Raw genomic sequence first — 20687 nt, forward strand, 5'->3', positions numbered from 1 at the left:
TTGTTCACGAGTGAGGGAAGAATGGAGCGTGAGATCGACAGGCGGATCGGTGCGGCATCTGCAGTGATGTGGGCTCTGCATTGGTCTGTCGTGGTGAAAAAGGAGGTGAGCCGTAAGGTAAAGCTCTCAATTTACCAGTCGATCTACGCTCCTACCCTCACCTATGGTCATGAGCTATGGGTAGTGACCGAAAGAACGAGATCGCGAATACAAGCGGCTGAAATGAGTTTCCTCCGCAGGGTGTCTGGGCTTTCCCTTAAAGATAAGGTGAGAAGCTCAGTCATCCGGGAGGGGCTCAGAGTAGAGCCGCTGCTCCTCCACATCAAGAGGAGTCAGATGAGGTGGCTCGGGCATCTGATCAGGATGCCTCCTGGACGCCTCCCTGGTGAGGTGTTCGGCACGTCCAACCGGGAGGAGGCCCCGGGAAGACCCAGGACACGCTGGAGGGACTATGTCTCCCGGCTGGCCTGGGAACGCCTTTGGGATTCTCCCGAAGAGCTGGAAGAAGTGGCCGGGAGAGGGAAGTCTGGGCCTCTCTGCTTAAGCTGCTGTCCCCGCGACCCGACCCCGGATAAGCGGAAGAGGATGGATGGATGGACTTTTAGCCCTTGTCTGCGGTGGGCTGGCGCTGTGCCCAGGGTTTGTTCCTGCCTTGCGCCCTGTGTTGACTGGGATTGGCTCCAACAGACCCCCGTGACCCTGTTTTAGGATATAGCGGGTTGGACAATGACAGACTGACTGATTGAGTTTTAGCCCTAACTTGAAAGTGGCACAGAAGTTAACAATTCTGTCTTACACTGCAAAGGAGTTTGCACATTCTCTTGTAGTCATATAAGTTTTGTCCTTCATGTTAAACAAAATGTATATACATTAACTTGGGATTCTAAATGAGTGAGTAACTGTTGTTATAGACTGGCTACCTATCTACTGTAAGCATGTTCAAAAGGAATCCTGAAGGGCAGCAGGAGTTGTAAGGTTTTTGTTTCACTCAATGTCTTAAGTGCAGTAGATGTGTTGCTGTGCCACTTCAGGAATTTCTAAACATGAATAATTTACCTTTCTAATAAAATCAGAAAAATACCTACAGTATATAAGCCTCAATGACCCCTGACATTGCGAAAAAAGCAGACTTAGTATACAGTATATGTTGGCTGCGAGAGAGAGCAACATGAAGGGTAAGGTCCTGTAGCATATACAATGGAAGGATATAAGGATACACAAATGGGTCCTCAGCCTCAAGACAGAGACAACACAGGATAATGCAATATTTAAGGATTGATGATAGTGGAGGTTAGAACATGCTATATAAATGCAAAGAATTATATGGAAATGGTGGGGGTTCTAGTGTGGAAAAAGACCCAGAAGAAGTCATAACTAATGAGCTGATGGTAAAGTGTAGGTAAAAATCAAAGGGCAATGGAAAATTTTTTGGGCCGCTGTGTATATAAACGGGTAAACGGGCCGAAGAAGAGATCAGCCACAGGGATGACTGCTTTGTGTAAACAGTCCTTGATTACTTAAGCATTCTTCCACTTCAAAGATTTTAAAGTGTTTTCCCTTTTTAGCTGGACTCTGTCACACCTGCAATGAAGCAATCTAAATTGTAAATCAGAAAACATACTGATATGAATGGGAAGGTGAAAAATCGCGAAGAAAGAAGAAATGTAATCATTGTGTCCTAGGGAAGAAAAATAATGGTCAAATGAACTGTCATTTCAAATGGTTACTCCAGTCTGAGAGGAAAAATCAAATCCCTAGAAGAAAAATACTGTGAAGAGTCTCATGATGGGAAAATGGAATTTGGGTAATTTACTCAAAATGTAGTCAAACCTTGTTTGTTATAAAGGCAAACCATGAATATTATAGATACATCCCTTTGGGCTCTGAACTTCGGCTCATGAAAGCTAAGGGCAGGCAACTTGAAAGGCTATATAAAAAATCTGGACTCTGTCCACGAAGAGATGCATAAAAATCAAGTACTGTACTCTATTACAAGGATTGTATAGCCCAAACCAAATCTAACTATTACACTTAGTTAATTACTTGTAATACAGGTAACACCAAGTTATTGTTTTCATTACGTAATAATGCCACACAACCTCCAGACTCTTTACCATCTCACCTTTACTCAACTGCTTTCTGTAATTCTCTAATGTCCTTTTTTAATAAGAAAATCCAGAGGATACATCAGCACCTTGGTCTAGATCCTCTCGGTATTTCTTCTGAATTGCACTCGTCTATTCACTCTTTTTCTTCTTTCCAGCTTCCCACTGCCTCTGAAATCTCAGATCTCATCTGCAAATCTAAGTTATCTACTTATCAGTTGGACCCCCTGCCTACAGTTCTGGTTAAAGCCTGCCTCCCCTCTTTAGTCCCTCTCATTTCTGCCATCATTCACTCTTCTCTTACTACTGGTATTATTCCCTTACCTATCAAAACTGCTGCTATAACCCCAATATTGAAAAAACCTGGTGCTGATCCTACTAACTTCAATAATTTTCGCCCTATCTCTAACTTGCCCTTTATCTCCAAAATTCTTGAAAAATAGTAGCTATCCAACTTCATGCCCACTTATCTCATAATAATCTGTATGAAAAGTTCCAGTCTGGTTTTCGCCCCCTTCATAGTACGGAAACAGCACTTATTAAAATCACAAATGACCTTCTTATGGCTGCTGACTCCGGCCTAATCACTATTCTCATCCTCCTTGATCTGAGTGCGGCCTTTGATACTATTTGTCAACTGAGCTCCAGAGGACCTGTGTGGAGATAAGAAAACCTTGCAGAAGAACAACCTCCAACTATAACATTCCACTAATCTGGGCTTTATGGCAGAATGTCCAGAAGACACATGAAAAACCACGTGGAGTTTGCAAATGACTCTCAAACTATGAGAAATAAGATTCCCTGGTCTGATGAAACCAAGATTGAACTGTTTGGCTTCATTTCCAAGTGTCACGTTTGGATGAAACCAGGCATTGTGTATCACCTGTGAAATAGCATTCCAACAGCAAAGCATGGTGGTGGCAGAATCATGCTGTGGGTTTTTTTTTCAGTGCCAAGGACTGGGAGACTCGTCAGTGTTCAGGGAAAGGTGAATGGAGCAAAGTGCAGATGTATTTTAAATGAAAACCTGCTCCAGAGCGAGCTCTTCCACAGAGTTTAACGAAAGGTTAACCTTCCAACAAGACGATGACCCAAAGCACAAGGCAAAGATAGCATAGGATTGGCTTAGGGACAACTCTTAGAATATCCTTGAATGGTTCAGCCAAAGTCCAGACTTGGAACACCTCTGTGGAGACCTGAAAATAGTTTTCCACTCAGAGTCTTCATTCAACCTGACATAGTTTGAGTGGATCTGCAGAGATGAATAGCAAAAAATCCTCAAATCCAGGTATGCAAAACATCACGTTAGACCAGTGAAAGGCAATCTTTTTCGAGTTGCGGCGCCCTAAGTCCAAAATTTTTCTTTCGCGGCGAACCGGAGGGACTGCCCATAAATAAAGTCGTGACGACACAATCTATGGACAATCGCCAATAAAAACAGTTAATTTTACAAGTTTGAAAGGCATTTTATTGATAAAGGAATCAAAGGATAAATCTTAAATTTAATTAATGTGAACGTTGAGATTGTTTTTCAGCACATATGAGATTGATGCGAGGATCAATTTTTGAAAGACAGACGCGCATTTCCTTGTCGATCATTTGAAATCTCCCGCGTTTCTTAGACTTCATATCCGTAAGTGTTCCGTTATCTGTTTTTCCAACATAATTTTTTTAAAAATATTATCTTTTTAATCAACCAAAAGTTCAAAAACACTAGCAATTTTAAATATTTTACAAAAATTCCGCGGCGCACCGGTTGCCCGACAATGCGTTAGACCCAAGAAGACTCCAGGCTGTCATCTGTGCCAAAGGGGCTTCAAGAAAATACTGAGCAAATGCTCTACATTTTTGTGTCAATGGGGCATTTCAAGTTTTTTGTTGCTAATAAATTTGACAAAAAACCTAAAATCCAGTTTTGGTTTTATCAGTCTGGGGTACAGGGTGTTGTTTGATGAGGGAAAAAATTAATTTAAATGACTTTGGCACATGGCTGCAGCATAACCATATGAGTAAAAAGTGACTACACTGGTTGCCTGTGTCATTCAGGATTGACTTTAAAATTCTGCTTATGGTTTATAAAGCCGTAAATAATCTCGCTCCATCTTATATATCGGAATGCCTGACGCGTTATATTCCAAATCGTAACCTTAGATCTTCAAATGAGTGTCTCCTTATAATTCCAAAAGCTAAACTTAAAAGAAGTGGTGAGGCGGCCTTCTGCTGTTATGCACCCAAAATCTGGAATAGCCTGCCAATTCGCCAGGCAAATACAGTAGAGCACTTTAAAACACTGCTGAAAACACATTACTTTAACATGGCCTTTTTATAACTTCACTTTAACTTAATCCTGATACTCTGTATGTTCAATTCATCACAATAACTATTCATAGTGGCTCTAAAATCCGTACTGACCCCTACTCTCTCTTCTGTTTCTTTTTCCGGTTTCTTTGTGGTGGCGGCCTGCGCCACCACCACCTACTCAAAGCATCATGATGCACCAACATTGATGGACTGAAAGCCAGAAGTCTACGTGACCATCATCATCATCAGGCCCTTCCATGAAAATCCTAAATACAAAGAGGACTGTTTGACTTATGTTAGGTAGATTGCCCAGAGGGGACTGGGCGGTCTCGTGGTCTGGAACCCCTACAGATTTTATTTTTTTCTCCAGCCTTTGGAGTTTTTTTTTGTTTTTTCTGTCCACCCTGGCCATCAGACCTTACTTATTCTATGTTAATTAATGTTGACTTATGTTTATCTTTTATTGTGTCTTCTATTTCTCTATTCATTTTGTAAAGCACTTTGAGCTACATTTTTTTGTATGAATATGTGCTATATAAATAAATGTTGATTGATTGATTGAAGGAGTCAATACTTTCTGAAGGAACTGTAAATTAACAAAAGTTAATCTTGCTCTGAAAAATAAAGTTGAACCTGCTTAGTCTCCATATTAGAAGTGTCAGTCAGTGTTCAACTTTTTCAGCTTTAATTAACCTTAACCAACATTTACCTTCTGCAACCATATACTGTTACAGTCCTTTACATTTTTTGTTTATACAGATAAAAAAAAAAAGCACATGACAGAAGACTACAAATTTATTGCTTAATTTATTACATTCAATGCAACATATACAACCTTTTTGCTAGTGGCATTTCCTCTAACCACTTTTTTTTTTAAAAAAAGCACTCAGCAGCACATATGATTTGAGCATATGTGAATAAATACATTGAGAACTTAAAAAAACCAAAAACTTCCAAATATGGAAGAAATGGCAACACATCCCAAACTTTAATAGTGGAAGTATTCAAATTGGACAACTGATACAGGTCATTGGTACTCTCGTGGAAAGTTTTAAGAGACCTACATCTCATCCTTCAGCCAGGCCACACAGTGAACCCCTCACTCCATCTGCATGCATCCAAGAGGGGGAAAAAAATCAGAGCTACACCACCTTTTGTGCAACATTTTTACAATTAAGCATGCTTCAATAACTGAAGTAGATTTTCTATCTTCCAGGTTTTCCCAGCAGCATTAGATATGCACCCCCACCACCCACCCAATATAAGGACTGCTGTTTGCTTTGTGGGTTGTACTTGGTGGCCATAAACTAAAATGCACACCACAAACACACAGACTGCTTATATTTAATACTTTGCAAAGATCTTTAAGTGAACCTCAAAAACACCTTTAATAAATTACTATACAAACTGTTAGCTTGTGTCCAAGAAAGTGACAGATCAATCGAAGTGTTTCATAAAGATTTATTTGGAGGCAAAGTACGGTAGGAAACGCAATATTTGTTTTGCCTTTTTTTTGTTTTTATATTGGGAGAGGTTTCTTTGACTGCAAAAGTTAAATTGAATAATTACTGGTCCATAGTTTTCAAAGCCAAGTTCTTTACAATCTGTTTTTTGTCTACTCTGTAAACTGAAACAAAGCAAAACCACCCACACAATGTTCTATCCATATAGCCACCAGCACAAGAAACCCCATTCAAAGCAAACTTTAAGGCAGTGCGGGTAGGGGTGGGGAGGACTAAATCCAACAGTGAAGGAGACCAAAGAAAAGACACATAGAAGCACTAAATAAGTTATACAAAGTAAGAAAATAAGTCAGCAGGATCATCTTTTTCTCACATGGCTCCACATGCATGTTTTACAAAAGAGGATACCCATCTGAGTCTTGTGTCTATGTTAAACGCTATTTACAAGATACCTTAAAAGTGCAAAACAGTGATGGTTTACATATTTACAGATGTGAAAATTTAAAATTTTGCCCTTAATGCTGGTGCAGTGATATTTGCTAACAAGTGACAGATTTGGTCCATAGCAGCCAACAGTGTTTATAATGCTAATATATAACGTGGTCAATGACTATTTCCAAAGTCTAAGGGTTAATAGAAAAAGTATGGTGACAAGTGTGCACCCTTTTTAAAGATGTGCCAACCCATTAAAAATGTGCTTTAAAGGACCTGCAAAAAGCATTGTTCCCCTACAAGTTGTTAAATGCTTGTTCCCAATGGTCAAAAAGAAACTCGGATTTCATTTAGATGCTAGTGACCTACTGGTGCTGCAGTTTCAAGTGAATGGAATTTTAGCCCTAGGAGTTTGGGACAAAATCAAGACCAAGCTGGGCAAGTTCTTGGTTTTTTCTCCCCAAAAATTTAAATTCTAAAACTATCACTCATGAAAATAGATAGAAGCACTCACTTCCTCTGTTTTCAAAGAGGAGGACTTTGACAGCATAAGAAGTATTTCAGATTTTATATTCTTTAGAGGTATCATTTCAGAAATTCACTTTCTCCAATGCACCAGGAGGACCACTGCATAACAGTATGCTAAGGTCACAGTATATTGTGTGTCATTTTAATTCAATCGGCACAAGTTCCACTTAAAAAGGCCTCAGACCTTCAAAAAGTTTCTTTTATGCAACCTAACTATGTGCCCCCCTCGCCCCCTCGTGCAAATAAACCTTATTGAGGCACCTCAGAAAATTGAACCGACACTGTCCAAATACACAACCCCAAAAATCAAAATGGGGGTGGGGAGGTCAAATTTGGCAGAATTAACCTAAAACATGTTTGTGGTACAGGTATCCATTAGTTGAGGTCTTAAGTTAAGAGCACCATTGGAAAAAAATAAATGGTGTAAATAAATAATTCTTAATAGGGTGGAATTTGGATGAAACCTACAAAGTTGGTTAGCCTTGGCGTCTTCACTTTTCCTTTCTCATCAACTTCTCTGGTGCCAGATATCTGAAATCTGACATCTTTTGATCCACTTATATTTGCGTTTTAGTGCGCATGTGCAAACTACTGAACGCCAGAGTCTTCAAGTTTTCTCCATTTCACAGGTTCTTCCTCACAGTGCTTCTGGGTACCTTGAAACTGTGGAGGTGTGGAAGGCAAAGTGCTAAAGAAGCTAGAAGTCTACAAGAAAGTGTCATCAGCTGGTGGCATGTAGGAGAACCCTGGAAAGGCTTCAGCTGCTTCCCGGACACTGTTAGATGCCAACATGTTGTCAGAGTTACCCAAGGAGCTGGGCACTGGTTGCTGGGTGAACTCGGGGTCAAAATGTCTCAGGTCAGTGGGTCCCATCTGCAACAATAAATGGACAAATTCAGGATTATTTTAAAAATAAAAAAAAGATTCAATGTATACTTTCTCCATCAGCACCAACTTATTTGCTTTGTATTCTACCAGACTAAGCACAGCAAAGGAGATTTTTCAAAACGACCAATTAATTGTTTGAACTCAACTCTGATATGCTGGGGCAAAAATAAGAGAAATCATAAGAAATGTTGTAACTGAGAGAAAACCCACTTCATGGTCATTCCAAAATCTAATCCACATACTTTAGAAGTGGTCTTGGCTTCCACTTCTTCTACACAACTCAGTAGTCTTGTTGCACATTTCAATAACCCTTTCTTTGCTTTCTGGTTCTGTCTTGAATGCACTTCCCCTTAATGTCTACTTGGGGTCTGGAGTGCATGCATCAGTATTTAACCAGAAGACAACTTAACAGGATAATACTTATTAAAGAAATAAACCAAAAAAAAAAAAAAGATTTTAAACACACGTTAGTTTCCCCCTGTAGCTTGTAGTGATGAACCAGAAAAAAAATTTAATCTCATGATTTTGTGCAGAACGCAGATAAAGTTTCTAATGGAATAGGCATCTATTCCATCAGCAAACAATATCAAAATGACCAAGAAAAAAAAAACTCCTGTTACTTGTATTGCATAATTCACGTCAAGTCATCCATTTGTATGCTCACCGTGTCGCAAACACATGTATTTACTAAATAAACTACTTCCGGGAAACACTCTCGTGAATGAAAATGGAACATACTTATACACGACCGAGCATTTGAATGAGGGCCCACAACCCTTCATTACATTTATATTCATATCCACAAATGGAGTACCTCAGGATTATTTAGTGGTAGTCTATAAAACTGTACAAATGAATTGACCTTCTGCTTGTTTCAGCATCTTGAATATGCACAAGTCTGAGGTATTGTATATTCTCTTCTTGATAATGCTTCACTCACTTTTTTTTTTTTTAATAAAATGTTTAATCTCAGTGCACACTTATTGATGATATCACGTGAAGCCAACAAATACACTTAATGGACTGACCAGTGAGGTAGGTCTTCAGTTCAAATGCTTGGGCAAATCATAGTGCCTTACATTTTCATTCATATGAGCATTTCCTAGAAGTGGATTTTTTGACAATATTTTTGTAAAGATACTGTATAAGCATATGACTAGAGGAGTTGACATATGGATTGTGTGATACGAGTTATTTAAGATTCTTTTAATGGACTATGATATGGTTTGCTGTTATCCAACAATAACCACCTTAGATGCTTATTCTATCAGAAACTCTCTCTGTTCAGTATGAGAACATGAAATTAAAAGTCTCACTGATCACTACAACCTACACTGGGGAAGGAACATATAAAATAATCTTAGTTTTGGGTGAAGTAGTTATTTAAATACTACCTATGATGGCCAAAGTCAGAGTTTCAGTCTATTTTGGGCCCTAAATTAGCCCAACATGTTACTTTGTGTTGTGGGAGGAAACTAGAGTACCTACAGAAAACATACAATCCGTACAAGTGGTGGTGACCAGACTGGAAATGAGCTTTTTGGCCACTGAGCCACTAAAGACACTTTAAATTTCAGGGGTGCTATAAAATGGCTGACCCTGAGCTCCAACCTCCAAAAGGTCATGTGAAAAGACAATTTCCCCTCTGGGATTAATAAAGTATATAAAAATAAAACATGGCATTGTCAAGGGATACAGAGTAGGGAAAAAAGCTAGTCTAAGCAGTCCAAGATGGGTATAAAATAAGAGTACACTAGTACATTCTTACATTTTCTTATTTGGCTGATGTCTTTATCCAAGGCAACTTACTACATTTATGATACAATTGGTTCCATTTCTTTTGGGTTTCTAATTGGAGCACAGGCAGGTCAAGTGACTTGCTTATGGTCCTACAGTGTCAGTAGTGGGATTTGAACCCACAACCTTAGTTTGAATTCCAAGGCCTTAACTACTACACCACAGTGCCTCACATTCTATGTTGAACACTACCCTGAAGCAACCTAGAGGTCCATCACTGTCATTTTCACATACTTCTAGAATGAAGGCGGAACTGTGAAGGCCACAGGAAAGTCACTGGAAGGGAAAGAACATTGTGTTTTAAATGTTGAATGCCTTATCCGACTGACAATGCTATTCATGTTAGGGAAATTAGCTTTAGTGATTCTCCTCTTAAAAATATTCTTGTTGGAGTGAAGAAAATATAAATTGTTATTAAATGTCTTCAATATATGTACATCAATCTTCTCAATATACTTATTTAGGTTTAAGGTTATGGGGAGATTAAACTTATCCCAGCAACACTGAATCCATTGCAGAGCACACTCAATACTGATGCTCTGTGCAAGAAAGGTCAGAGCCGACTATACTTCCTTAGAAGGTTGGCGTCCTTTAACATCTGCAATAAGATGCTGCAGTTGTTCTACCAGACGGTTGTGGCGAGTGCCCTCTTCAACGCGGTGGTGTGCTGGGGAGGCAGCATAAAGAAGAAGGACGCCTCACACCTGGACAAAATTGGCTGGACAGTTTAACATCCGTGGCAGAGCGACGGGTGCTGAGCAGGCTCCTGTCAATCATGGAGAATCCACTGCATCCACTGAACAGGATCATCTCCAGGCAGAGGAGCAGCTTCAGCGACAGACTGCTGTCACCATCCTGCTCCACTGACAGACTAAGGAGATCGTTCCTCCCCCACACTATGCAACTCTTATATTCCACCCGGGGGGGTAAACGCTAACATTACTCAAAGTTATTGTCCGTTTTTACATGCATTTTTATTACTATTTAATTTAATATTGCTTTTTGTATCAGTATACTGCTGCTGGATTATGTGAATTTCCCCTTGGGGATTAATAAAGTATCTATCTATCTCACACCACCATAACAGGTCAATATAGTGTCACCGACAGGGTATGAATCCTAGACCAGTCAGTGTGTGAATTTTGCTAGATGCTTTCATGTTGAGTTTCTCAATATTTATAATTTAATCCTTAGACAAAACAGAAGACTTACCACAGCTGGAACAAAAGGAGGAGTGATTTTTTTTGCCATGAGGTCATCCCAGTGGATGGGAGAAAAGAAGGCATGAAATTTGAGTTCTTGCTGCAAAGTTAAAAAAAAAAATCAGTTAATGATGATTATGGGATGTTTTCTATTTTAAAGAATGCTTTCCCTTTTTAACTATTAGAGCAGAAACTACATATTTCATAAAAGTACAAACAAAACTTCATTCAAATGCATCACTAACTTATCATACAGTACCAATATCAAAATTGCATGTTTTGTTATTATGCTCACATATACAAATCAGTCTCTGACACTTACAAAATCATCCTTGGCCCCAAGTCGTAGTTTGCGATCTTTCTGCAGCAGTCCCTCTAGTAGAGAGCGTCCAGCATTGGAAACATTGGGCTTTAACACAAGTGGTTTGTGAAGAATATTGTTGTACATCTCTGCTGTGTTTCGACTGTAGAATGGAGGCTGAGAACAAAGCACAGGGAGAAATACATGTAAATAATCAGCTTCTTGAAGACCTTTACAACAACACCACAAAATATATATATATATATATATATATAATAATTACTAGATGTTTGGAGGGACTTCTGTTTTGTAATAATCAGGGCTTGAAGTGGGCTTGTATTCACTAGTATGCAGTACTCAACCTCATCCACTTTCAATAAGTAGTACTGGCACATTTTCACCAATCTTCATGGGTCCCCCATCCCACTTCCTGCCTGACAATGTTGGATCAAATATTGATTTTACCCTGCATTTGTTGCCCCCCCTTTGAATATAATGTCACTCCAAAACCATAAGGATTTTGGTTCCACTGGTAATATGCAAGCATCCCCAAAATACTGGGCAAAGCTTTTTGTAAAAAGGAGGAATAAAGTGCCCATACTTTGCACAAATATAGAGTCTATAAAATATTCTACAGTTCTCAGCTTAAGGGTGTGGCATTCTCTGTTGGAGTGGTTACTGAGAGATCTGAACAGTGACACACTGACTCAGGATTCCATCTTATAGATGTTATCAAGAACAAGGAGTGATGTATGCAAAATATACTGCAAAGTCAAAATAAAATTATTATTTTCAATGGTGGGGAAAAAGTTTTTTGGAGGGCTAAAAGCTGGGCAGCCTGTAACTCATCCTCTGCCATGTACCCCAAAACTTCCCAGTTGCACTCCATTAATAGTACTATAAAGAAGCCAGATTAAGGAAGAAGTAGAACACAGTATAAAGACTCCTAGGTATGGGAAATGACACCCATTTCCATGTAAAAATTGTCTTAAGTGTACCACTTTTGGAGTGAAGAGACACAAGCAACTTTAACTGAAAATGCCAAGTAGTACCCTCACACTGTGAGATTTTTTTTATTTACTCAAAAAGATGATGCTTAATGAAATTAGAACTGAGGAACAGAGTTTAGCAACCCTTGAATGTTAAAAGCTAACCAAACAAATATGGCCTTATTTCTTAGAAGAGTTACTCACACACTAAGGTGCATTTTGAATTGGATAATACAAGAACAATAAAAATAGCGCACTAATAAACAGTTTAGGCAGGATTTTGTAAAGTTGCACAAGACCGGCAGCTACAGTATACAACTAGAACAATGTTATAACCCCTGTACTAGACAATTTAATTGTGGGGGAGAAAGAAAAAAGGAGGGTGGTGAGGAATGGAAAGAACAGGTACTCACCAGTCCATACAGCATCTCATAAAGCACAGAGCCCAGACACCACCAGTCGACTGTACGGTCATAAGCCTGCTTCTGGAGAACTTCAGGAGCCAAGTACTGGAAAGAAACCAAATGCACAGTTGCTGTCAGAGAACATTAAAGACACTAGGCACCAAAATTTTCTTCATGACCTGTTATACTAAAGTGTCTTACCTCAGGGGTCCCACAGAAAGTGGAGGTGGTACCATTTGGGTCAACACCTTCTTTGCACAGTCCAAAGTCTGTTAGCACAATGTGGCCTCTTGAGTCAAGCAGGATGTTTTCAGGCTTCAGGTCTCTAAATAAATAAACCACAAAGAATATTCAGTACAACAATAATTATTTTGGTATTGCAAGTGTCCCCTTTGCCTATTCTTCATACTCTTAATACATACCGGTACACTATGTGTAAGGAGTGAAGATAACCTAATGCGCTAGCAATCTCTGCTGCATAGAAGCGGGCCCGAGGCTCCAGGAAGACCCTCTCTCGCTGAAGATGGTAAAACAGCTGTTGAAAGAAGTGTACAGGAGCATCACAAAGCTGGACTTAAATTGAGAAGTTAGCAATATTTAGTGGGTTGAGTTAATAACCTAAAATTCCTGTAGCTCTTTTTCCAGAGCTTCTCAAACTTATATCAAGCTGTATTTGATATTCAGACTGCAGAATATGGAATCTTAGTACTCAGTTATTACTTTTCCCTCACTGAATAATTTATCTATATGAACTGCTTATATTTTAAAATTAACTTTGAATTTTTAGCCAGTGCTTAGTGAGGCATTGGCTCATTCAGTACCACTGTACAAATAAAATGCACTACATTAGAATGTGAAATTGATTCGTCCCAATGTTTCATGACTCCAACACCTTAGATTCTATTACTCCTTGTCCATTGCTAGTATGGCGTCTGCATGCACCCACATCCCACTTGTATCACCACATTTCAAATACATGTATGCTGCAATAACTTGGGGATAAATATTGTTGCTAAACTGGTGCAATGCTACAGCACAGTAGACTCACAGTAGGACGGACAGTCCAAGACAATGTATAGGGTGGTCCAGATCTAATTATGCAATTTTCTTTACGCTATAATTTAAGTTTATTACATAGAAAATCACTCGAAAAATCCTGGACCGTCAACAAGTGTGCGAACTGACGACATGAAGAATCGTCTTTGTGCTGAACTAGAAGAATCGTCCCCGCATAACTCAAAGTCATCCAGACGATCTGGATCTGCAAAATTAGATCTGGACCATTCTGTATTCATTTATCAGACCTGCTTATTCAAATCCTGTCCCTGCACCCTACTTCATTTTTAACAAGAATATCCCCAGCTGACTTACAAGTAGGACTATACTTTAAAGTCATTTCTATAAAGCTAAGAGCTGGACAATTGAGCAATTTTCTCAGTGTCAAGAAGATGCTCTTTCTGTACTTACCTCTCCTCCATTGACATAATCCAGGACAAAGTAAAGCTTCTCTGCTGTCTGGAATGAGTAGTGAAGTCCAACTAAGAAAGGGTGCTTTAGGTTTTTCAGTAAGACACTGCGCTCTGCCATAATGTGTTTTTGCTGTGGTAACGGGGAAAAAAAAAATTACATTGAAATACTGAAAATAAGAGATTACAATTTAGTAGAGGACTTTGTGATGGTGTCTCTGTACACATTCAGCCTCTTTCATGCTGGAAACGTACCTCTTTTTTTTCAGTATGATTTTCTTTTGTAGCACCTTCACTGCATAGTACTTAGACGTCTCTTTATGTTTAGCCAGAAGAACCTGAAAGAATAAAATAAAAAGCTTGTAGCACTTCTGATGAGACCCAGCAACACTGCAAACATTTCTGTGGGCAATACTGGGTTAAAATGAATGGAAATAAGCCAAGGCAGAAAATGGATTTGTGCTTCAATGAGAAGTTGCTGACCAAGTTTGGAACCATCTTTGCACCTGCACAAAGCACAACTTGATGTGAGCTGCAGGACCACCAAGGTACTATGGAGAAGGGGAGAGGAAATGCAAGCCAGGCTCATACAGAGAGAGATATTTATTAATGTTGGTAAGCCTGTTTATCACCTAATTGGGAAGTGCCTGGAGTAGCGGAGGGGGAAAGTGTGTTAATCTTAACCCCCTAAAACTTTTTGTTGTAAAGTGGCGATGTCACTTATTATGCACTGTTTGAAGGATAGCGTCAGGCAATTGGTTTTCTCGAAAACCGTTATTACACACACTATGCTGCAGTGTAAAGTAAGGAGTACTCCACTAAATGTGCCAGCACTAGGTTTGCTGTGATGGTCTCCTACTTTGGAAACACTAAGGTAGAGCAACTGCGGTATTGCTGCTGTACAATTGAGCAGGGTGGGAGGGGTGGGCATCCTTCATCCCCCTTTTCCATTTGTAAGTCACATTTGTTTGAGCACAGACAGCCAGCTGCTCGCTCTCAACTACCATTTCAAGATTGCGCTATGTCAGCATGAAGCACAAGTACCTGAAACAGGTGGGACTGAAAAGAAAAATGGACACGCATTTCTGCTCCATCAGCAAGCAAAAAACACTTATTGTTCCATAAACGATTAACTATATAGACACTACTAACCTTTCCAAAGCTGCCCTTGCCAATTATTTTAAGGTAGTCGAAGTCAGATGGTTTCACTCTGCAAAAAAGTGGAAAACATGACCATAGTTAACTTTATAGTTCGCTGATAATGGTCAATAAGTAGCAAATGTAAACTCAACACAATAACTTTCAAATACTTACTGCGTTTCTTCAGCTAGAGAACCTCTTGTTGAACCCAGACAAAGCTGAAAGAGATGAAGTTAATGACGGTTATTCTTAAAATATTTTAAATAATAATTCTACAGACAAACTGTCCTGGTACTAAACTGAATAATTGATGGTTTTAAAAGGATCTGAAAGAGAATAGTCAATAAACTTCACTACATTAATGTGAATTTCTTCTCTTTCAGTGATTATCCTCTTAACTGCACAGCCCCCCAACATGAATCGAGTCCACATCACTAATAATTTAAGGCACGGTCTTATCTTATAGAAATAAATGTAATATTCAGCTGTTGCAATTAAACAGGGACTCTTGCTGATGTTAATACTACAAATAGAAAATACACTTACAGATCGTGGAATGCAGGATTCCTCGTCTTCATTTTGGTTTTCATCTGTTTTTATAAATACCTGGACGTCCGAACTGTTAATAGAGAGAGAGAGAGAGAGACAAAGTGTTACTATCAATGGGAAATTAAATCCTTCATGATGCCAATAAGACTTATAATTTTCTACATTTACATACTTTAAGTTTAGTAACATACAGCTATGTTAGACCATAGATGCCATGTCATTTTTCTAACCTGCTAAATGCACACCAAGATCGCAGGGTATGCTGGAGCCTGTCCCCACTAAAACAGGGCGGAAGGCAGGAATAAATCCTGGACAAGGCACCAGTCCATTGCAGGGTCAAGGTCAGAATTTTGAATATTAATAGTAAGGCAAACCAAAAAAAAAAATCTATCCTTCTAAGCTTGCTTATCCAGCAGGGTTGTGGAGAAGCTGGAGCCAATCCCACCAAGCATCTGGCACAAGGCAGAACAATCTCTGCCAAGTCCGCAGCATTTGAATCAAAATCTGAAAGACCTGTAATAGTCAACTTTTTTAAATGTTGCTGCTCTTAGCACATTGTGGAGATATTTATGTTTCATCGGTTTAAGGAACCTCCTGTTCTTTTTTTCCACTATCGTGATAACCTGGCACCTTTTACCTAGTGCAGTCTAGATAGGCTCCAGAGACCCTGAATTAGAACAGACAGGTTTTAGAATGTATACGTCTCTTTACTAGCAAATTCAACACCTTCACAAATAATATTACCACGGATTAATTTAGAAATGTATGTAAAAACGTAATTAATAGCTTGGAGCCATAGCATGGATTCATAAATTCAGCGTGTCCCGAAAAATTACGGGATGGATAGATATGAATGCATTTTCAAAAGCGTACTTGGTCTTTATTACACAACCGTTTTTCTCTCTCCCCACTACTTGCCATTTACCACTAGATGGCATTAAAAGAAACGTACAAATTCCTCAATTTTTCTTAAGTCTACACCACTTCTAGATCATGTAACCAGAACACATGAAAAGCGAAATCCAATGGTGAACAATGCAATTCTGTATAATTGTTTATATAGAATACTGTGGCAATTTTTAAATGAAAACTAATAAAGTTCGCCTTAGACAAGGGAAATACAACTCACCAATACATTGTGTTACTAGCAAAACAATTACATTAACAATATTTTAAAATCGTATTTGAAGACTAATGTAAAGAACAAAAATCATTTTGCACATATTAAAACCTAATATAGAACACAAAAAGGGATAACACCACACAACCCACGAGAGAACTCCAGTCCAATATAGTGACAGAGTATATATGTACAGTATTGTACTTTAAATATACTGTAAAGGGCTCTAATCTTTACAATTCACAGGTGGTCGGGATGCCAACTTCACCTCCTACGCAGGAATCTTTAAGGTATTTTTGTCTCGAGAATTAGCACAAGGTCACATACTTAGTGACGTGTGTGTGGCGGACAGAGGTCTCTTCTGTCACTTTTCATCACATGTCCAGTTACACCGCAAATCCCCGTTCATTTGATGCCGGACGGCCGCCTTTTGCAGGTGATTAGAGCTATTTGTGGCTGTACTGTCAGTGGCGCTGTTGCGTCACACAATGAAGATCAATGCAGGCAGAGCGCAGGCACAAAGTCATTAGGGTCCCCACTTGCGCCTGTGCAGCTAAATGCTTCTACGCATGAAAAGACTTTATCATTGCATCTACTGCTTCTTTCTTGAAAATACGTGAAGATTTTAAACAGAAACATACAATCCTGGCATTTTTTAAATTTCAGCAGAAAGGCAGGAGATTCATTGGTCCACGCCGCAAACCTCGTACATATTTATTTTCAAACTGAGCGTCTTTTAAATACACAATAACCATCGTTAACCGCTTGTGGTCACACTAGACTTTACAGGACATAATCTCTAATAGGATACTTACTGTTGACAGATGTGTGGGTTTGCAACCAGCTTCTGAATGAAGTCGTTTAAGCCCATTTTCCTTTCCTTAATGAAGGCTGCAACAAAAAAGAAGGTCACTTGCGTAAGCCAGAGTAAGAACGCATACACCGTCATTATAATTTAAAGAGACCCGGGCACTGCATTTCAAAAGACCGCTAGTCGTCAGAGGTCTTTGAATCGGAATTTGTTATAATGAGCTCTTCAAAATGTTTTAAAACATAACAGTTTAAAGAAAATGCGATTTACAGTGTAGGAGTCTGATCAGATAAGCATGATCATGATAGACGGGACTATGTTGCATTGCTTCGCGAGATAACTGGTTAGAACACTATTTCAAATTTAATAAAGGTTATCCCTAACATGTTTTAAAGTGGCGTATGCGACCGGCTTATCCAGAAAGTTCTCTGCACAAGGAAGGTACCATCTCTGGACGGTGCGCCAATCCATAACTGCATACTCGAAGAATCTCACACTGATTCACTTTAGAGTTATCCAAATCTTAGATCATAATTAAAGACATTTATTTGCCTAACCACTAATATGAATAATTAACCTTAAGTTAGAATACGTGTGATGGGCATTTTTTTTAACAAATATGACATTGCAAAACACATTGTAAATAACGAGCAACTCCTGGGACTCGATCATACACAAGTTAAGTCAGTCCCGGTACAATACTCCTCACAGAAATGTATGGAAGGTGGGAATCATCGCAAGGTCCAAACGCAGAGAGGCGGATCACCGGGCCTGGGCAAGTAAATGGAGGAAAAAAAAATGTACGAACATGCAAAAGTGAAGATCTGACAAAAAAATTTGAGGAAACACGGTTCACAGTCCTTTAAAGTTAATGGAGAAGTTCGCGATAGGAATGGGTGTTGCTTATTTGTAAGCAATCTAGACAACTTGGCCGATCATTGTCAGAACTAAATGAGAAAATCCTGAAGGTAAAAGTAAAAAGAATATCCCAGGCTTCACATGCCTTATTTAGTGCCAAGCACGGGAAGCTAATAAAGACTGAGGCGTGTCACATTGACAGGGATAATTGGACGACTATGAAGCTTGAGTGGACAAAAAATAAACGTATAAATATGAAAAATAATTACGCAAACAATTTAAGCTAACTGTATATATTAAAAGTCAATTTAAGAGAAAGTAAAATCTAAGCAGCAATGCATTCCCGTTATAATGACGGAAATCTAACCACAGAAGCATCAAAAGCAAGTTTTTCTGAACCGAATCAACTGCTTGTTGTATTTAGCAAGAGCACAGAAGACAAGTTATTTCGCAACGCCTCCTATACTGTCATTTACAGCAAATTACTTTTACACAAAGACAAGATGTCCGATTTCGAGATCAGCATTTTTTTTAACAACGGAACATCACCGAAGATCTAGTATTTCTAGAAGGAACACACTTGCGGAATTTCATTCATTTCTCTCAGTCCATTGGTCTTCCTATTTAATAATGCAAAGATAATTCCGTTTGGTTTCCGGATCTCTTTCAAATATAGCATACCAGTCTTTATTCATCCTTAAATTCCATAGTTAAGTTTTTTGCCGAGGGACTTCATCCCCAGCAAGTATTCATACATCGATCCGAATAAATAACTGGCAATTAGTGAATTAAAAAAAACACTTGACGGCATTTTTGCATTGTTGCTTCGCTATTAACGAGTTATCTTTCTGTGTTTTGAGCGCAGTTTATCAGTCAACAATGGCATAATTTAGTCGAAAATTAAACTTTTGTCGCTAATTATTTTGATAATGTAACAAAAATACAACTATTCTTGCAAATGTTCTCATGTAGCAAACTCAAGGCTCGAGAAGTAATGTGCAATATACGGACATGAAAGAAGACAAATAACCTCGTAGCGTTTTCCAATAACAATCACGTAAAAAAGTAGATTAACGGAATGACTAGTAAAACAACAAAAAAGTACATACCAGTTAGAAATGTCACTAGTCCTCTCATTTTTGAGTAGGTTAAATCGCAGGTAGTATCTGTGACAGACATCCAGAAAATATGCGACGGTCACCAAAACCGATGAGAGATATTGTAAAGCAGGCTTCTGTTCGTTATATCCAATGCGGTTGCAAACTGCTCTGTTTCTGAGCACAGAGCCTTAATGCAACCCCTTGAAACGCTCTCTTAGTCCGGAACTTCTCAGCGCTCTAGTGCCGGCTTTTTATATGAGGAACGCGTGGGACTGGCTGCAGGCGTGACATCAGCAGCGTTACTAGGCAACCAGGTGCTACTCCGACTCGCCTGTGACGCATGGGAACTCCGCTGAAGCCGTCCTCCTTCCGGCTCCCCTTTCTGGCCTACGGTAGAATCTCCTTGTAAATGGGAGGGGAGCGCTGGGGGGTGGTCTAGAGTGGAGTAGAGCGAGATCATAACCGATCAGATCTTGGCACTTATTTTCATAATATGTATCCGTTACATCTAAATGATATTATAAGCCGTTTAACGGCAATGACTTAAATAATTTAAAAGCTTAAATGTATACATCTTTATAATGTTGCTTCTGTAACACAACATCAATACTGCTGATATTATGAGTAGGAAAAGAATAGCAGTGCGAATCAAATAAGTTTGAAAAAAAGATATAAACAGCATTTCTACAAAACTCCTTTAATAAAATTTACTATTTTATAAGTTTGATAGTCTTATAATATGCATTTTTAAAATCTGGCAATCATTTCTGCTTATGTCATGAAGTGAAATTAATTGAAGTAGCTACAAATTGGTGGGGCTGGTAACATTTTCAACTCACATTTTTTGGACTTTGGTTCTGTGTGTAGTCTGCATGCTCTCTCTTAGTATCATCTTGTGGATCCAAAGGTAATTGAAGTTATTATACAGTAGACATGTTTAATGAACTGGAACTGAGAGTCTATTTTTAGAGAAAACTTTGCCATATGCTATTTTTTGTGAGTATTTCATTCATTGTTAACAACAGTGTTTTGTATATTTAAAAATAAATACAGTTCTTGAATACTGCTCTCTTTTGTAAAATAATGTGACAAAATATTGTCAAGACCATTTAATCCCATTTAAGACTGAGGGGCTCAGAGCCTGTGCCAGCAGTATACTGGGCGCAAGGAAGGAAACAATCCTGGATAGGGTGGCAGTACATCACAAGTCATTAAAGGAAATAATGCTTTAGC

General features: G+C 38.9%; 1 protein-coding gene across 1 annotated transcript; it reads right to left on the minus strand.

Annotated features, from left to right (window-relative positions):
- Window positions 1-5183: 5183 nt before the first annotated feature.
- Window positions 5184-19691, minus strand: si:ch211-195b13.1 (STKc_SGK domain-containing protein). Its single transcript, XM_039739753.1, has 13 exons — window positions 19464-19691; window positions 17501-17576; window positions 15563-15635; window positions 15191-15234; window positions 15029-15086; window positions 14128-14214; window positions 13878-14009; window positions 12833-12945; window positions 12612-12735; window positions 12420-12515; window positions 11039-11194; window positions 10727-10816; window positions 5184-7702 (listed from the first exon to the last, which is right to left on the minus strand). The coding sequence occupies exons 1-13, from the start codon at window positions 19531-19533 to the stop codon at window positions 7535-7537; spliced, it is 1287 nt and encodes a 428-aa protein (XP_039595687.1). The 5' UTR covers window positions 19534-19691; the 3' UTR covers window positions 5184-7534.
- Between the last annotated feature and the right edge of the window lie 996 nt (window positions 19692-20687).

This window comes from Polypterus senegalus, chromosome 17 (assembly GCF_016835505.1).
Source record: "Polypterus senegalus isolate Bchr_013 chromosome 17, ASM1683550v1, whole genome shotgun sequence".
Taxonomy (NCBI): domain Eukaryota; kingdom Metazoa; phylum Chordata; class Cladistia; order Polypteriformes; family Polypteridae; genus Polypterus; species Polypterus senegalus.

Bases quoted from the DNA above. Each gene is read 5' to 3' on its own strand.
- si:ch211-195b13.1 (XM_039739753.1), bottom strand. From the start codon at position 19,533: ATGTCTGTCACAGATACTACCTGCGATTTAACCTACTCAAAAATGAGA. The intron at 12,946-13,877 runs GTAAGTACAGAA...TTCTTTCAACAG, and splicing joins ATTATGTCAATGGAGGAGAG to CTGTTTTACCATCTTCAGCG. The intron at 7,703-10,726 runs GTAAGTCTTCTG...TTATTGTTGCAG, and splicing joins CTCCTTTTGTTCCAGCTGTG to ATGGGACCCACTGACCTGAG.